Source organism: Protomyctophum parallelum (assembly GCF_964188405.1).
Source record: "Protomyctophum parallelum genome assembly, chromosome: 13".
Lineage (NCBI taxonomy): Eukaryota > Metazoa > Chordata > Actinopteri > Myctophiformes > Myctophidae > Protomyctophum > Protomyctophum parallelum.
Window position 1 is genome coordinate 49,970,978 of NC_139708.1, and position 16,029 is coordinate 49,987,006.

Below are 16,029 nucleotides of genomic sequence, written 5' to 3' on the forward strand. Positions count from 1 at the left end.
CTAAAGCTATGTGTTTCTATGTCAGTGGTTCTTCGATAAAAAAAAATAGCAGACCTACAAGCTTGTAGCGCGCCACTCGGTGGCGCGCTATGAGCTTGTAGATCTGCTATTTTTCAATAGCTAAAGCATACCATATAATAACACCAAAATGGGTTCCCGCCCCAAAATGGGTTAAGGCAACCAGCCGGTTCCACTCGCTGCACAAGGTGCCCTTTTTTTCACTTGACCACCTGCCCCTCTAAATGTCTGTGCACGCCACTGCTCTCACACACACACACACACACACACACACACACACGCACACACGCACACACGCACACAGACTCTACTGATGGCTTGTATTGTATTATCGGGGATGAAACGACTAACCCAGGAGGTTTTGGAACAAAGCTTGATGTGTCTAAGATCCGATCTGCCGTGAGGCACAGCAAGGAGTTTGAACAATAAGCTACGCCAAGCACAAAAGGAGGAGGCATGTAAGGACACAACCACGTGTGCGCGCACGTGTGTGTGTGTGTGTGTGTGTGTGTGTGCGTGAGTGTGTGCGTACTGTACTGTACACGCATGCTTGTACAGTACAGTGTGAAGCTATTTGTACTGTGCATGCTTTTTCCTGTGATCTCTCTATTGACTGTCAGAAACGGTGTTAGGAAAAGAAAATACAAATTGACGTTCTCTTCTTATGGAGCGCTGCACTGCACAACACATCACTCACGATGCACGAGCCCTCAGGGCTCTAAACACATGCACGCACTCACACACTTCTGTACACTTCTGTTTCAAAGACAACTAGTACTTTTTTACGCTACTATAATTCTATAGGAAGGCAAAGATGTATATTGTGAGCTTGTAGATAACTTGTAGTGTTGTTTCAAATGATGTACTGGATACATAAGTCCACCACTGCACATGTGTACAGTATTATGTGAACACACAAAGACAAATCCAGACACACACACACACACACACACACACACACACACACACACACACACACACACACACATACATATAGACATACACATACACATGCACATTTTATCTTAGAAGACAAAGCTGGAAGCTAAAAATAGTCATTATGGCTGGAAGCAGAAGGCATGCAAATTAATTTGGAACTATACAAAGAACCAGTCTGTGTTTCGTAGAATCCGTATACCAAAGCAGGAAGACGGATAATCGAACATCGTGAATCACAAATCTCCTGCTGCATGCCTGATCTTATCGTAGATATATAATCCTTCCCCAAGCGCACGCACGCACGTACACACACATCGATATGCCTTCTCCTATACCATCAAATCACACACTGCCTGAATTGTCTTTTGGGATTGGCGTTGAATGGAGTGGATGAAATAATCTTCACTGCGTGGTCTTCACTTCCCCCGCGCATGCATGCATGCCACGCTCCTCAGCACCACATGTAGCATAAGCCTTGAGGCTTAAGAGATGTCTTAAGCCATGTACTTACTGTATATATTCTCTCAGCCCTCTTCATTTCAAGGACCCATACATACTACAGTGTCGTTTGATCTGCATTTATAGGCCAGCGTATGGTTCTCAAACATTTACATGTCAAGGACCCCCAAGTATATATATATATATATATATGTGTATACACGGTCAAAGACAAATAGTACTTTTTACTCTACTATAACTCTATAGGAAGGGAAAACTTATATTGCTATTAAGCTGTGTAGATTGATTGAAATATTTATTAACAGTTTGCAGAATTACAGTATACATTTCAAGCACAGACTCAATACAAAGACTGTTAACTGTGAGTGGACGACCCAATTAAGCATTACACTTGTTTACAACAGGGTCCACCATGTTCAATTCATCAAAACATTTAGAGACGTACAAATAGACACTTCTATATAGTTAAAGAACAGAACAGGATTTCATCATAATGGAGGTAAAAAGGGAAAATAAACATATTATACAGTGAGGGAAAAGGGGGGGGGGGTGGTGGGGATTCAGATTTTACGGGGGCCAGTTTTGATAACTTGTAGTGTTGTTTTAAATGATGTAGTGGATACATCATTCAGTCCACCACTGCACATTTGTACAGTAGTGTGTGAACACATAAATCCAGACACACTTATAGGCTATACACACACACACACACACACACACACACACACACACATGCATATGCCTACGACTACATGTGTGCTCGCGCGTATGTACGGTATGTATGTATGTGCGTGTTCTGTGATTGCTTCATCTTGATGTAGCCTATAATGAAGTACCAATAATGAGTGCATTATAAGCATGGCGACTATATAGGCCTACTGCAGAAGGTAGATCACTATCCCATTCTGACCGGGCACCCATTTTGGTGTCAGCATCATCTTATGCTTTAGCTATTTAAAAATAGCAGATCTACAAGCTCATATCGCGCCACCGAGTGGCGCGATATGAGCTTGTAGATCTGCTATTTTTGAAAAATCGAAGAGCGACTGACATTTTTAGAATCTGATCTCAGGTCAGAATGGGTTCATCAGACCAGTGTGTGTCCGGCGGAAACCTCGTATGAATCTGATCTCAGGTCAGAATGGGCTATCTACCAGTAGATCGCAAAGGCTTTGCAGGTACACCACATGACATGCCCCAATATATATATATATCATTAAAAATATGTACATATTTTGCCATCTGCTATTTGAATTAAGGTGACTTGATTGATTGACATCAGAAAGAGCCTGTCAGCTCAAACACACAATGCAATAATTTGCTTTCAATAGTTTGCACACAAACATAGCATTACAAAGTCACAAAGTCACACAAATTACTACGAATTCCATTTTCCGCTCTCTTATTTCCCATTCCAAGTGTGTTTGTCTCATAGTGTGTAAGGCCAGTGCTGCTGTTTTCAGCAATGGGATAATACTTTTTTGGTTTGGTAGATCTTGTTGAGTCGAAAAAGGGTGGGCGCCTCTGATATATTATAATGTATCTTCATGGAGTACATTTGGTCTTTCAGAGCAGAAGACGGGAGGCACGCAGCTCAAGCTGCTCATGACCTTTCCAGACTACGGACAGGCCCTTCTGAAACCCATGAGGTGAGACAGGCCCTTCTGTAACCTATGAGTGTAAGACAGGCCCTTCTGTAACCTATGAGGTGAGACAGGCCTTTCTGTAACCTATGAGTGTAAGACATGCCCTTCTGAAACCTATGAGGTGAGACAGTCACGGCAAAACACATGCTATTCAACTGCCGAACAGCAAATAGCACTTTATTCTGGCCCTTTTGCACATACTGCCCACCTTTGCTGACTTTGCTACTATACTGTATGTCATGAGTTCTCTGTTCTCTAGTGCCCTGTTCTTATAGGCCTGTATTGAATGTTGTTTTTGTGTGTATTTTTTTCTATGATCTGGCTGCAAACCAATTTCCCGCAAGGGACAATAAAGCTAACCTTGAACCCCTTGACTGACTGATGATAACACTCGTACATAATGTCTGATGACAAATACTTTCGCGAGCTGAAAAATAGCAGATCTACAAGCTCGAGCTACGAGCTTGTAGATCTGCTAGTTTTGAAAAGTCTTGAAAATGTGGCGCAAATCTTTCAATATATATATATATTCTTTCAGAGCGAACGTTTTAACTCAAATCTTTGCTTCTGGGAGGGGGGTCCCTAGCTGGAACGACATATTTTCAGATGGGGGGGGCCGGCAGCTGATTACATGTGATATTTGGGGTCCATGAAATAGTTTGAGAAGCACTGGTATTTTAGTTTTTTTCAGAAAACTGTCATGATTTAGTAGACAATGTCTACTAAACGACCGAGACCAGATTCTACAAAATGTCTACTAGACATTTTGTATAGAAACTGGTCTCGGTCGTACATGGGTTAAGAAAAGCTGACCAATTTGCTGGGTGACTGATGGCTCTGGTCCATAGCCTGGTTCTGGTCTGGTACTGATGGCTCTGGTCCATAGCCTGGTTCTGGTCTGGTACTGATGGCTCTGGTCCATAGCCTGGTTCTGGTCTGGTACTGATGGCTCTGGTCCATAGCCTGGTTCTGGTCTGGTACTGATGGCTCTGGTCCATAGCCTGGTTCTGGTCTGGTACTGATGGCTCTGGTCCATAGCCTTCTACTGAAGCAGTAGAAGGCTATGGACCAGAGCTAGGTGACTGCCTGGTGGGATTGATGGTCAGAATTGATTAGGTGAGTGGTTTTCAAAGTGGGGTTGAGATCGGGACCCTCAGGGTTCCTTAAGAGGGTTCCAAATGGACCCGTACAGGTCTGTAACTCATTCTGACCTGAGATCAGATTCTAAAAAAATGTCTTCTACATCCTGACAGTTTTCTGAAAAAGCTATGTTTCTATGTCAGTCGCTCTTCGATTTTTCAAAAATAGCAGACCTACAAGCTCGTAGCGCGCCACCGAGTGGCGCGCTACGAGCTCGTAGATCTGCTATTTTTCAATAGCTAAAGCATAACATAATGCTAACACCAAAAGGGGTTCCCGCCCCAAAATGGATTAAGAGGGTTCCAAATGGACCCGTACAGGTCTGTAACTCCAAATGGACCCCGTAACGGGTCCCATTTGGACACTCTCGGAGTGAAGGGGACCCCCCCTCCCCTTATAACAGCAAGTCGATCAATCAATTTGTCCCGCCAGTCACCTAATCATTAGGTGGCCGGTGGGGACGAATTGATTCATCGTGTGTGTGTGTGTGTGTGTGTGTGTGTGTGCGCGTGTGTGTGCGTGTGCGTGTGTGTGTGTGCGCGCGCGCGTGCGTGCGTTTGGCAGGCAGTCCAGAGATGCAGAGACAAACCTCAACTTGTTCTATTTCTCAGACTTTGAGAGACACAACGCGGAAATTGCTGCATTTCACCTGGACAGGTACAGTACAGTTGCACGTACAGTATAGGGGAGATTACAGTAGGAAGGTTACACCCTACACTACAGTATAGGGGGAGATGGGAATTACAGTAGGAAGGTTACACCCTACACTACGGTATAGGGGAGATGGGAATTACAGCAGGAAGGTTACACCATTTCCTATGATGCCAAATCATGATTTCAACTGATAACCAGATTATGAATGGAAGGTGCATTATCCAATGCATAAAGTGGCATGATTTTAGTGTATATATTTCGATGTGATATAGCAGCATAAAGTCAAAGTGCAAAATCCAGCTATCGCCACAGACGGTATATACAGTAAGAAAAGTAAACTTGTCTTAAACCATTCTGAACGGGCACCCATTTTGGTGTTGGCATCATGTCGTGCTTTAGCTATTGAAAAATAGCAGATCTACAAGCTCGTATCGCGCCACCGAGTGGCGCGATACGAGCTTGTAGGTCTGCTATTTTTTAAAAACCTAAGACACTTTTAGAATCTGATCTCGGGTCAGAATGGGTTAATAATGAAACTGTCAGGATGTAGAGGACATTTTTAGAATCTGATCTCAGGTCAGAATGGATTAAAGTTGAGCCTTCCATGACCCGTCTAAGGGAAAGGAAAACCTTATGCTTGGCCGAATGCCCTTATTTGCTCAGAGGCGGAACGTTTTGGGAGAGAGAAATATAGTCACTGTTGAGGGAGATAAAGGGCACTGTCGCTTTGATTAACCAACGTTAACCCATTCTGATCTGAGATCAGATTCATACCAGGTTTCCACTGGACAACACACTGGTCTGATTAACCCATTCTGACCTGAGATCAGATTCTAGAAATGTCAGTCGCTCTTCGATTTTTCAAAAATAGCAGACCTACAAGCTCGTATCGCGCCACTCGGTGGCGCGATATGAGCTTGTAGATCTGCTATTTTTCAATAGCTAAAGCATAACATGATGCTGACACCAAAATGGGTGCCCGTTCAGAATGGGCTAATGTCTGGAAGCATTGCCAGGAGGCTGGGCGCGGTACAGTTTGGGCAGCAATAGTGTTATTTAGTAGCCTAGTCTCCAACCTTTTCCCATCGAATATTATGGCTATCAAAAGTGTTTGTGTGGCCCCACACATCTGACAGCTGCTTTTAATGATCAATTGATTGATTGATTGAAATATTTATCAACAGTTTGCAGAATTACAGTACAATGGATTGATTGTGTTCTGGTTTGGGTCAATGAAACTCATGCAGTATAGGCGATACTTTAAATTTATATAAATTTATATTAAAAGTATAGACACACACACACACACACACACACACACACACACACACACACACACACAACACACAGATGCATGCATGCACGCACGCACACACACACATGTCAGGAAAGAGAGAGAGAGAGAGACAGAACATATACACACTAAACCCAAGCGTTTAGATTATAAACAGTTTTAAACACATAATATGTGTTTAAAACTGTTTTTATTTATTTGTAACACTTTTTAAACGTGTCACAGTGTTTAGATTATAAACAGAAGAACATGTTTAATCCCTGTAACACTTTTTAAACACATAAACGTGTTTAGTTTTTACAATCAAAGTCAGTCATATAGGTGTTTAGAATTCGAACACTAGGTGTTCTCGTGAGGTGTTTGAGTGAACTCGTGTTCTATACTGTATTTTATGACCATTAATAAACACTTGGCATTTTATTATTACACACATGGTGTTTAGGTTTAAACGCGTCACATGTTCCAGGGATTTACAGTGATAAAAGCTTTAAAAGCAATTAAGGCTTTAACCTTTCTTCTGAAAAAAGGGGCCTTTAAGATAAAGACAAATACAGCAAATAGATTTCATAATCATGTATCTGTTGTACACTACTCTCAATATTTGAGTCAGAGATAAGAAGAGAGAGACAACATACATAAAACATATGGATAGTAGCTTTATAGGCAAGGCTTTAATTTTTATTTAAAAAAGATTTAGAATAAAAGGAATTTTGTACTGTAAGAAAGTTTGGACATGAAAGATTCTAATATATAATGGATGCACTTCATGGACTCTCTCTCTCTCTCTCTCTCTCTCTCTCACTCTCTCTCTCTCTCTCTCTCTCTCTCTCTCTCTCTCTCTCTCTCTCTCTCTCTCTCTCTGTTTCAGAGTGTTAGGTTTCAACAGGGTGCCTCCAGTAGTCGGCCGTCTTATCAACGCCACCACAGAGGTCAAGGAGGTCACCACAGACCACCGCCTATCCAGAACCTTCTTCACCTCCCCTGGTACACAACTACACATGTGTGTTCGTGCTCGTGCCTAATTGATATAGGCCTATAGTGACAGCCGGGGCGCCTGATGGAGGGGAAAGGAACTGGTTGGAATAACGTGTTCCTTCCACGCGCTACGTCCAACCAGGAAAGCTCCCCCCTGTCAGGTTGTAAAGGAGCAACTTGGACACTCAGGCATGAAGGAAGCATGAGTTCAAGTCCGTTGCTCTCCCCTTGTCCCCCATATATGGGGACTAGGTTGGTGGAGGGTGTGTAGAGCCCAGGATCACATTAGATGATTGACACAGGACGGGCCTAAACATAGTGAATGTAAAGCCAAGGTTGTTGCAAGCAGTACAGTACGATGCTTCATGGTCATTTTATAAAATAAACCTGTAATGGTCCATGTTTGGTGAATGTTTTGTTTGTTAGTGTAATGTGTAGGTACAGTAGGCCTACTGTGAGTGTTTTCCCCCTGTCTTTATGCCCATATATATAGTATAGACTACTTTACATCTCAACACATTTTTGTCACTCTAGTCTAAAGTCTCCGCACCTGGCTCGCTGATAACAAACTATCCTTACACCTGGGAAAAACTGAATCCATTCTCTTCGGATCAAATAGTAATCTCAGCAAGGCAGATGGCTTCTTGGTTAGAGTGGGTGACAATGTTATCACACGAAAAGATGAAATTACCTACCTAGGTTCCATCCTGGAGGCCAATCTTTCCGGTGATAAAATGGCCACCAACGTAATCATAAAAGTCAATCAAAGAACAAGTTTCCTTTACAGGATCTCCTCACTGGTCAACAAAAACACCTTGAAGACCTTAACAGGAGCCCTCGTACAAGGTTTCTTTGACTATGCATCCACCTCTTGGTACCACAGCACCTCAAAGGCCCTTAAAACAAGGCTCCAGACTTCCCAAAACAAACTGTTCAGGCTCCTACTTGGCCTCACCCCCCGAACCCACCTCACCCCTGCCCACTTTGACAGGCTGGGATTGCTTAGGGTCGACGACAGAGTACAGCATCTTGCAATGGGTCTGGTCCACAAGATTCGATACACCACCAAGATACCCATGTACCTGTCTAAATACTTCCTTAATGTAAACGAAGTCCACACCCACAACACCAGAGGGAGTGCAACAAACCATGTACAACCCAGATTCGGCACAAACAAGGGACTACATTATTTTCGCTCCTATGCCACCAAAATGTGGAACGCCCTACCAACAGTCATTAAGACATGTGAATCCCTTGACTCCTTCAAAACCGCTCTCAAAGGGCACCTACGGATGGCTGCAATTCAAAACTGGCCTCTGTAAAATCTGAATCCCCCCCCACCGCCCCCCCCCCCCATTTCCCCTCACTGTATATGTATCTTTTCCCTTTTTGCTTCCTTTATGATGAATTCCTGTTCTGTTCTTTAACTACATAGAAGTGTCTATTTGTATGTCTCTGTTTTGATGAATTGAACAATGTGGACCCCGTTGTAAACAAGTGTAATACTTAATTGGGTCGTCCACTCACAGTCAACAGTCTTTGTATTGAGTCTGTGCTTGAAATGTACCGTAATTCTACAAACTGTTAATATATATTTAAATCAATCAATCAAAAGTCTAAACTGTAGCAGGTATAGGTACAGCACTAGCCGACTTCAAAGTTCAAACCCATGGGTATCTGTCTCCCTCTAGTGGGGAATGTGTGTTTCTACGGCCGGTGTGAGTACTACTGTTCCACGGAGCACCCGCTCTGCGGTCGGCCCCATTCGGTGGAGGTTTCCCTGGCCGCCATGTTGCCCGACCTCGACCTGGCCCCACGGAGGTCCTGGAGGTCACCGTGGAGGCGCTCGTACAGCCGCACCAAGCTGGCACAGTGAGTTATTAATAATTATAATTATTAATTATCTGTCCCATTGATTGATTGATGATGCATGCGGGCTGCCATATCTCCCTCCTCTGTAGTGTGTCTAACTCTAAACCATCTCAGTCTGGCCTCTCTGGCTTTATCGCTCACAATGCGTTGCGTTGCGACGCCTTGTGAGCTTGTAGATCAGCTATTTTCAGCATGCAACCAAGTGTAAAATGACTTATACTGGATCTCTTGTCCACTATAGTCCCTTCCTAAAATTATAAAGTCTAGTTTTTATTTGTCGACGAAATTGTCAGTATATTTAGTCTTAGTTTTAGTCATCGTAGCTTAGTTTTCATTTAGTTTCCATCTAGTTTTCGTCAGTGGAAAAAGGTAGTCGACGAACATTTTTCGTCTTAGTTTTAGTCGACGAAAACAACACTAACTCCCTCTGTTGTACTCTTGTTACTGTTCCTTGTTACTGTTACTCCCAGAGAGAAATAGCAGACCTACAAGCTCGTATCGCGCCACTCGGTGGCGCGATATGAGCTTGTAGATCTGCTATATACTACTCACCCCGGTGCTTGCCCGTTTTTCCTCCCGGAATTTTCCCCAGTGAGGGGGATAACTTTGTAATATGCTATTGGCTGTTTGTATTCTTTTTGGAAAAAATATAAAAAGATACTCCTGTGGAAAGGCTATATTATTTGACTTATTTTGAACCTATGAACAATTTAGTATTATTTAGTATATGTAAGGTTTTGCCCCCTCAAATGGTACCTCGTCAGATAATCCCCACATATCCTACAACAACTTCTGTGAACAGACTTCACTGTAGTAGCTTTTCATAAATTATATTTGTACTTAGGCTGTTCTGCTGTCATGAACGTTTATAGTTAGAGAAATTCAAAGTCCAGCCGTCTGCTGTCCAGCCTCTCCCACCCCTCACTGGGGAAAGTTCCGGGAGGAAAACGGAAAAGGGGTGAGTAGTCTTGTTACCCCATGAGAGAACCTCAACGTTTCAATCAACCAATCAGAGAGAGAGAGACCAAGTTAAACTATAGGCACATGGGATGTGCAATAAAACACAGCTGTATGGCAACTTTTGATTACGTCAAAGAATGGTCTTTCCTTTGTCACCGTGGCGTCACTGTGTTGTTCCCAGGTGGGAGAAGGACTCTGCGTACTGTGATAAGGTGAAACAGACCGCTCCGTACAACCATGGCTCCCGATTGGTGGACCTGATTGACATGGCTATACTGGACTATCTTATGGGTTAGTATATAAACACCTTGAAATCCACATTCCTACAGAGCATTATTCAGGATTCCATTCATTGTAATGCAACCTAATATATAATGTAAAGTTTGTAAACTACACAGCTTTTCATTACCATTCAAAATGACCATAATAATATGGTCACAGATAAAGTCATTTTTAGGAGAGATTATTACATTATTGGCTGTTGCTGAAGTTAGAAACATTAATATATTTATTTGTCAACGTTCAGGCATTACGGTAGGCTACTATAGAGCGTCGCAGTCCCTCCCCCTTTCAGAACAACGAGTGGCCCAGGAAATGAATCTCAATGCATTTTCCTCATAGACATTTCAGAAAGTATTTATTTAAAGACCTTTTACGCCGCGGACAAAGCCAACTCTTGTCGTGACAAATCATGAAAACAAACACAAATTTTCAGGCCAAACAAAGAATTAGAAAGTAGAAAAAAACGGCAGGTTACAACACTTTTTTTTGTTGTTTTTCTTCTTTGTAATTATTTGTTTGGTCCAAAATATTGTGTGTGTTGTCATGATTTGTCACGACAAGAGTTGGCTTCGTACGACGCTGAAAAGGTCTTTAAATAAATACTTTCTGAAATGTCTATGAGGAAACTGCATTGAGATTAATTTCCTGGACTAAGGAAAGGAAAGGTACTATGTTTACCCAGGGTAACTGGACTAAGGAAAGGAAAGGTACTATGTTTACCCAGGGTAACTGGACTAAGGAAAGGAAAGGTACTATGTTTACCCAGGGTAACTGGACTAAGGAAAGGAAAGGTACTATGTTTACCCAGGGTAACTGGACTAAGGAAAGGAAAGGTAGTATGTTTACCCAGGGTAACTGGACTAAGGAAAGGAAAGGTACTATGTTTACCCAGGGTAACTGGACTAAGGAAAGGAAAGGAAAGGTACTATGTTTACCCAGGGTAACTGGACTAAGGAAAGGAAAGGTACTATGTTTACCCAGGGTAACTGGACTAAGGAAAGGAAAGGTACTATGTTTACCCAGGGTAACTGGACTAAGCTCAAGAACTTGTTTACAGCCAGGCCCTGCTCATAGAACATTTCATGGTAGAGGTTCATTGCCTTGTCCAAGGGCACTTCAACGGTGGTCATTTTAACGTGCCGGTCCGGGGATACGAACTAGCGACCTTCCGATATCAAGACCGCTCCGCAAACCGTTCGGCCACCGCTGCCACTCGTCGTTCTGAAAGGGGGAGGGACTGCGACGCTGCGACCCTTTGCATACCGGTATGCGTCTGCCTAAAGTTCCATCCCATCATCCCAGCTCAGTAGAATCATCACTAATATTATTTATTAAATCCCATCCCATCATCCCAGCTCAGTGGAATCATCACTAATATTATTTCCATTCAAAGGCAACATGGACAGACACCACTATGAGACCTTTGAGAAGTTTGGTAACGATACCTTCCTGTTGCACCTGGACAATGGACGGGCGTGAGTAGTGAATTCATACTAATATTAATAAACACTCCATACAGTACATATAAAAGTTCACATGTTGTAATGTTAATGCACCTCCAGATGGGGGCAAAATTCAGCTGTCTGAGTCATATAATTATATATGATGAGCAGGTGCTAAAAAAAGCATAATCTATTAGAGCAGACAGCTCTCACCCCCTATTCCGAGAATATGAATTCCTGCCATCCGGTCAATGGTTAAAGACCCTTGTTACTAAAAGCAACGGGTACAAATTCTCATTTATACCTCCATCGGGGCCATCAACAAGGGAAGCAGGAGGAGGTAGATGTAGGGTGTGTTCGGAAATGCGCCCTGAACGCACTAGTGTGCTCTCTTGTCGTTCGTTTATTCAGTGCACTCGGTGCGTTGTCGTTCAAAAAATCCAGTGCGCTGCGCACCGGGTGTGCCGAGTGCCCCACACTGAGCGACCCTACCCTGAAGCTGGGGTCGTCCACTGAGCGACCCTACCCTGAAGCTGGGGTCGTCCACTGAGCGACCCTACCCTGATAAGCTGGGGTCGTCCACTGAGCGACCCTACCCTGAAGCTGGGGTCGTCCACTGAGCGACCCTACCCTGAAGCTGGGGTCGTCCACTGAGCGACCCTAACCCTGAAGCTGGGGTCGTCTGGTGTGATTCGTGTGACAGCGGTCACAGCTGTGGTCGTTCGTAAATAAGGCACACTGAACGCACTCTGTGACGTCACCGCCCACCACACTCAACAAACTGACCACATTCCCGGTGCGCATTTCCGAACGCACCCGTATAGTTACACTTGGTGCACTTTAGCTGTAGTTGCACTTTATATTTAACGTAACATCTGTATCTTGTGATAATGTATACATACGTATGTCTGTTGTTGTTATGTATGTTCTACTGTTTGTAAGGTCTTTGAGAGCTTTTATTATCGGCTGTAAAACGAAAGTGCCCAGCTTGGGACATATGAATAAACTTGACCTTGACCTCCATGCCGGTGACGTATCTAACTTGGTAATGGTAGATTAAATTGAACGAAGCGTCTCATATGATGATTTGTGTGCATGCTTCCTATAGGTTTGGGCGTCATTCTCGCGACGAGCCCTCTATTCTGGCTCCCTTGAAACAGTGTTGCAGGTAAAAGAATTATCTGAAATGTCATATTGATAGTAAGACAAAAACAAGAGGCACATACAGTATGTTTTTATAAAATCTAGTTTTAAATTTACTTACTAGAAAAGACAAAAAAGGGGATTAATTAATGAGGTTAGTGACTTTCATCAGGTGAAAACCCACCTTTTCAGACTCCATCATGGCCCGTAGCCAGGGCTCGACAGTGCGACTAGGTACTCGCATTTGCGACAAAAAATATCACCGTGCGACTTGTAAAATTAGATTTGTCGCACAGGTGCGACTACATGATTTGACCATTCAATCGTAGCCTGACCTAAGCAGAGACATTTCTGGCCTAGATGGGAGGGTCGCGCCTCAGAAAAGCGCGCACCCTGATTGGATCTCATCGATCTGTCCGTCACCCCCGGCCCCTCCTCTCCCCCCTAGTGCAGCGCTACGTCACATCATTTAGAGCGACGCCCACCCGGAAGGGTTGACTCCCACTTTTAGACTGGTTCAGCCCACGGCTTTTTCCAGGCTTTCATCTTTCGCACAGACGAAATGAAAGCCTGGGTATCGAGGCTATTCAATCGTGATAAAGAGAAGTCTCTGTCTACAGCAAGTGCACATTCTATAGTCGCGGTTCTATACCTAAATCTATATTTCTGAACGGCGGTGTCGTTCGCCAAAAAGAGCAGAGCTACAAGCTAACAACGTGTCGAGGCTCAATGCGGCGTTCATTTGGAGATCTGTCCCCTTTGCTCCCACCGCCCCGCCCCTCCCTGTGTTGCTGCTCAGTTCTCTTCCCCACTGAGCAGCGGAGCGAACGCAGCAGGGTAGCACAGAAGACAAAAGGAGTTGCTAGGACCCCGACACGTTGAATACTAAAGTTATTTAGAAAGTTTGTAATGTTAAAACATCACTTGATATAACTTTTAACCAAACGTGGGTGAAACAGCGTGCAGCCACGCACGTAAAGAGTGCACGTGCACACGCACATGGAGTAGACTGATTGATTGGTATACCAAAACAACCCTTGCTTAGCACCTCGCTAAAAGCGTGTGCGCAGCGCAATACGAATGACCGACCTGGCTGGATATATTATTAGTCAGTGGCTAGCTCAGGTCCATAACTCTAAATGCAACGCATTAGACTAGAGCTAAGGACCAGAGCTAGTCAGTGGCCTCACTGGCCTGCATAACGAGCAACGTAAAAAAGGCAAAGATCCCCCCACCACCTCATTCCACCACGCCGAGGTGTAGCCTATATGTCCGATGTTCTGTCTGAACTGAAGCAGTCAGAGCCAAGGAGAATGTTACAATACTAATTCACCATTGAGTAGCCTCTGCACTGTCTAAATGTCACACTCGCATGATGGAACAGCAAGATAAAAACGGATAGTCTGTCTGTCCATCCATTCATAAAATGAATTGACTATCTATCTGCAATTCTGCATACCAAACTATCAGTATAAAAACAAATTGATTATATAGATTATATAAAAAAAATATGATATCCAGATGAATATCAATATTGTGATAATTTCTGAAAATATATTGTGATATAATATTGTCATATTGCCTGCCCCTACCTCATATCACTTTATTAAAGAAGAATCACACCTGTGTGAAGTGAGGCCCTGAGGGGCACTCTTATCATCATACATCATGGTTTAATTTACGTCATAATTATTGGAATTTTGACCTAATTTCTCCGTTCATTTTCAATGGAAAATATTGAGACGTGTGGGGACTAAAGCTGTATATAGGAGGGGCTAGCGCCCCTCAAAAACACATAATTTGATAACTTTTCATCGTGCTCCTAAAATAATTTGTGTGCTACTAGATTTTTCAACTTAGGCGCACACGTGCTACTTGGAAAAATGCTAAGCGTCGAGCCCTGCCCGTAGCACTTCCCCCACCCCCTTAGATAGCATTTCTGTAGACTTAGATAGCATTTGATACAGACTTATAGCATGTTATGTAGACAGCACTATAATTGCATTGTATGTAGTCATAGCACGTCATAGTACATATGTATAGCATAGTATAGTATATATATATGTGTAGTTTATATGTATAGTTTCATTATATAGATATTCCACTGTTACGTTCTTAGCTTACGCATGTTTCATGATAAATGCTTTTTATGTGATGTATTCCCATGCTTTTTTGTTCTTGCTTAATGCTCTGGATTAAGAGCGTCTGCTAAATGCCTAAATTGTAAATTGTGATTATTTGTAAATGTTTTTTTCATAGGATCCGACGCTCCACTCTGCTGCGCCTGCGGCTCTTGTCCCTTCCGGGCTTCCGTCTGAGTGACGTGATGCGGGAGTCCCTGTCCCAGGACCCCTTGGAGCGCGTGGCCCGGTTACCCCCCCTCCTCTCTGAGCCACAGCTCTCCGCCTTGGACCGTCGCCTGGCTGACGTCCTGCAGGCGATAGGCGCCTGTCAGGGTCACCACGACCACGTCCTCTACGATGACATGGAGGGATACTATGAACAATAATAAAACATATACACCTTTTCTAAACTCTTCACTAATTGTTTTATGTTGCCATGAGGATTGCAGTTCAATGCCAACTGTATGTGTTTGACAATGGTGGCAATTAACCCATTCTGACCTGAGATCAGATTCTAAAAATGTCTTCTATGTCAGTCGCTCTTCGATTTTTCAAAAATAGCAGACATATGAGCTTGTAGATCTGCTCTGATCTTGAAGATCTGCACAAAATGGGTTAAGCAAGTATAGAGGTTTGTGCAGCTAAGGGGCAGCGGTGGCCGAACGGTTTGCCGAGCGGTCTTGATATCGGAAGGTCGCTAGTTTGTATCCCCGGACCGGCACGTTAAAATTACCACCGCTGAAGTGCCCTTAAGGCATTGAACCCCTATAGGCCTACCATGAAATGTTCTATGAGCAGGGCCTGGCTGTAAACAAGTTCTTGAGCTTAGTCCAGTTACCCTGGGTAAACATAGTACCTTTCCTTAGTCCAGTTACCCTGGGTAAACATAGTACCTTTCCTTTCCTTAGTCCAGTTACCCTGGGTAAACATAGTACCTTTCCTTTCCTTAGTCCAGTTACCCTGGGTAAACATAGTACCTTTCCTTTCCTTAGTCCAGTTACCCTGGGTAAACATAGTACCTTTCCTTTCCTTAGTCCAGTTACCCTGGGTAAACATAGTACCTTTCCTTTCCTTAGTTCAGT

General features: G+C 43.4%; 1 protein-coding gene across 1 annotated transcript in view; it reads left to right on the forward strand.

Moving 5' to 3' along the window:
• The window catches only part of LOC310868747 (extracellular serine/threonine protein kinase FAM20C-like), a gene marked incomplete at both ends in the record, with an annotated part of 57,973 nt that extends 42,640 nt beyond the window's left edge, over positions 1–15,333 (forward strand). Inside the window, 8 exons of the mRNA XM_083779207.1 lie at positions 2,987–3,065; positions 4,767–4,859; positions 7,019–7,134; positions 8,817–8,997; positions 10,139–10,248; positions 11,633–11,714; positions 12,790–12,849; positions 15,084–15,333. Of these exons, the coding sequence (XP_083635333.1) occupies positions 2,987–3,065; positions 4,767–4,859; positions 7,019–7,134; positions 8,817–8,997; positions 10,139–10,248; positions 11,633–11,714; positions 12,790–12,849; positions 15,084–15,333 (971 nt within the window). The remainder of the gene's footprint in view (positions 1–2,986; positions 3,066–4,766; positions 4,860–7,018; positions 7,135–8,816; positions 8,998–10,138; positions 10,249–11,632; positions 11,715–12,789; positions 12,850–15,083) is intronic.
• Between the last annotated feature and the right edge of the window lie 696 nt (positions 15,334–16,029).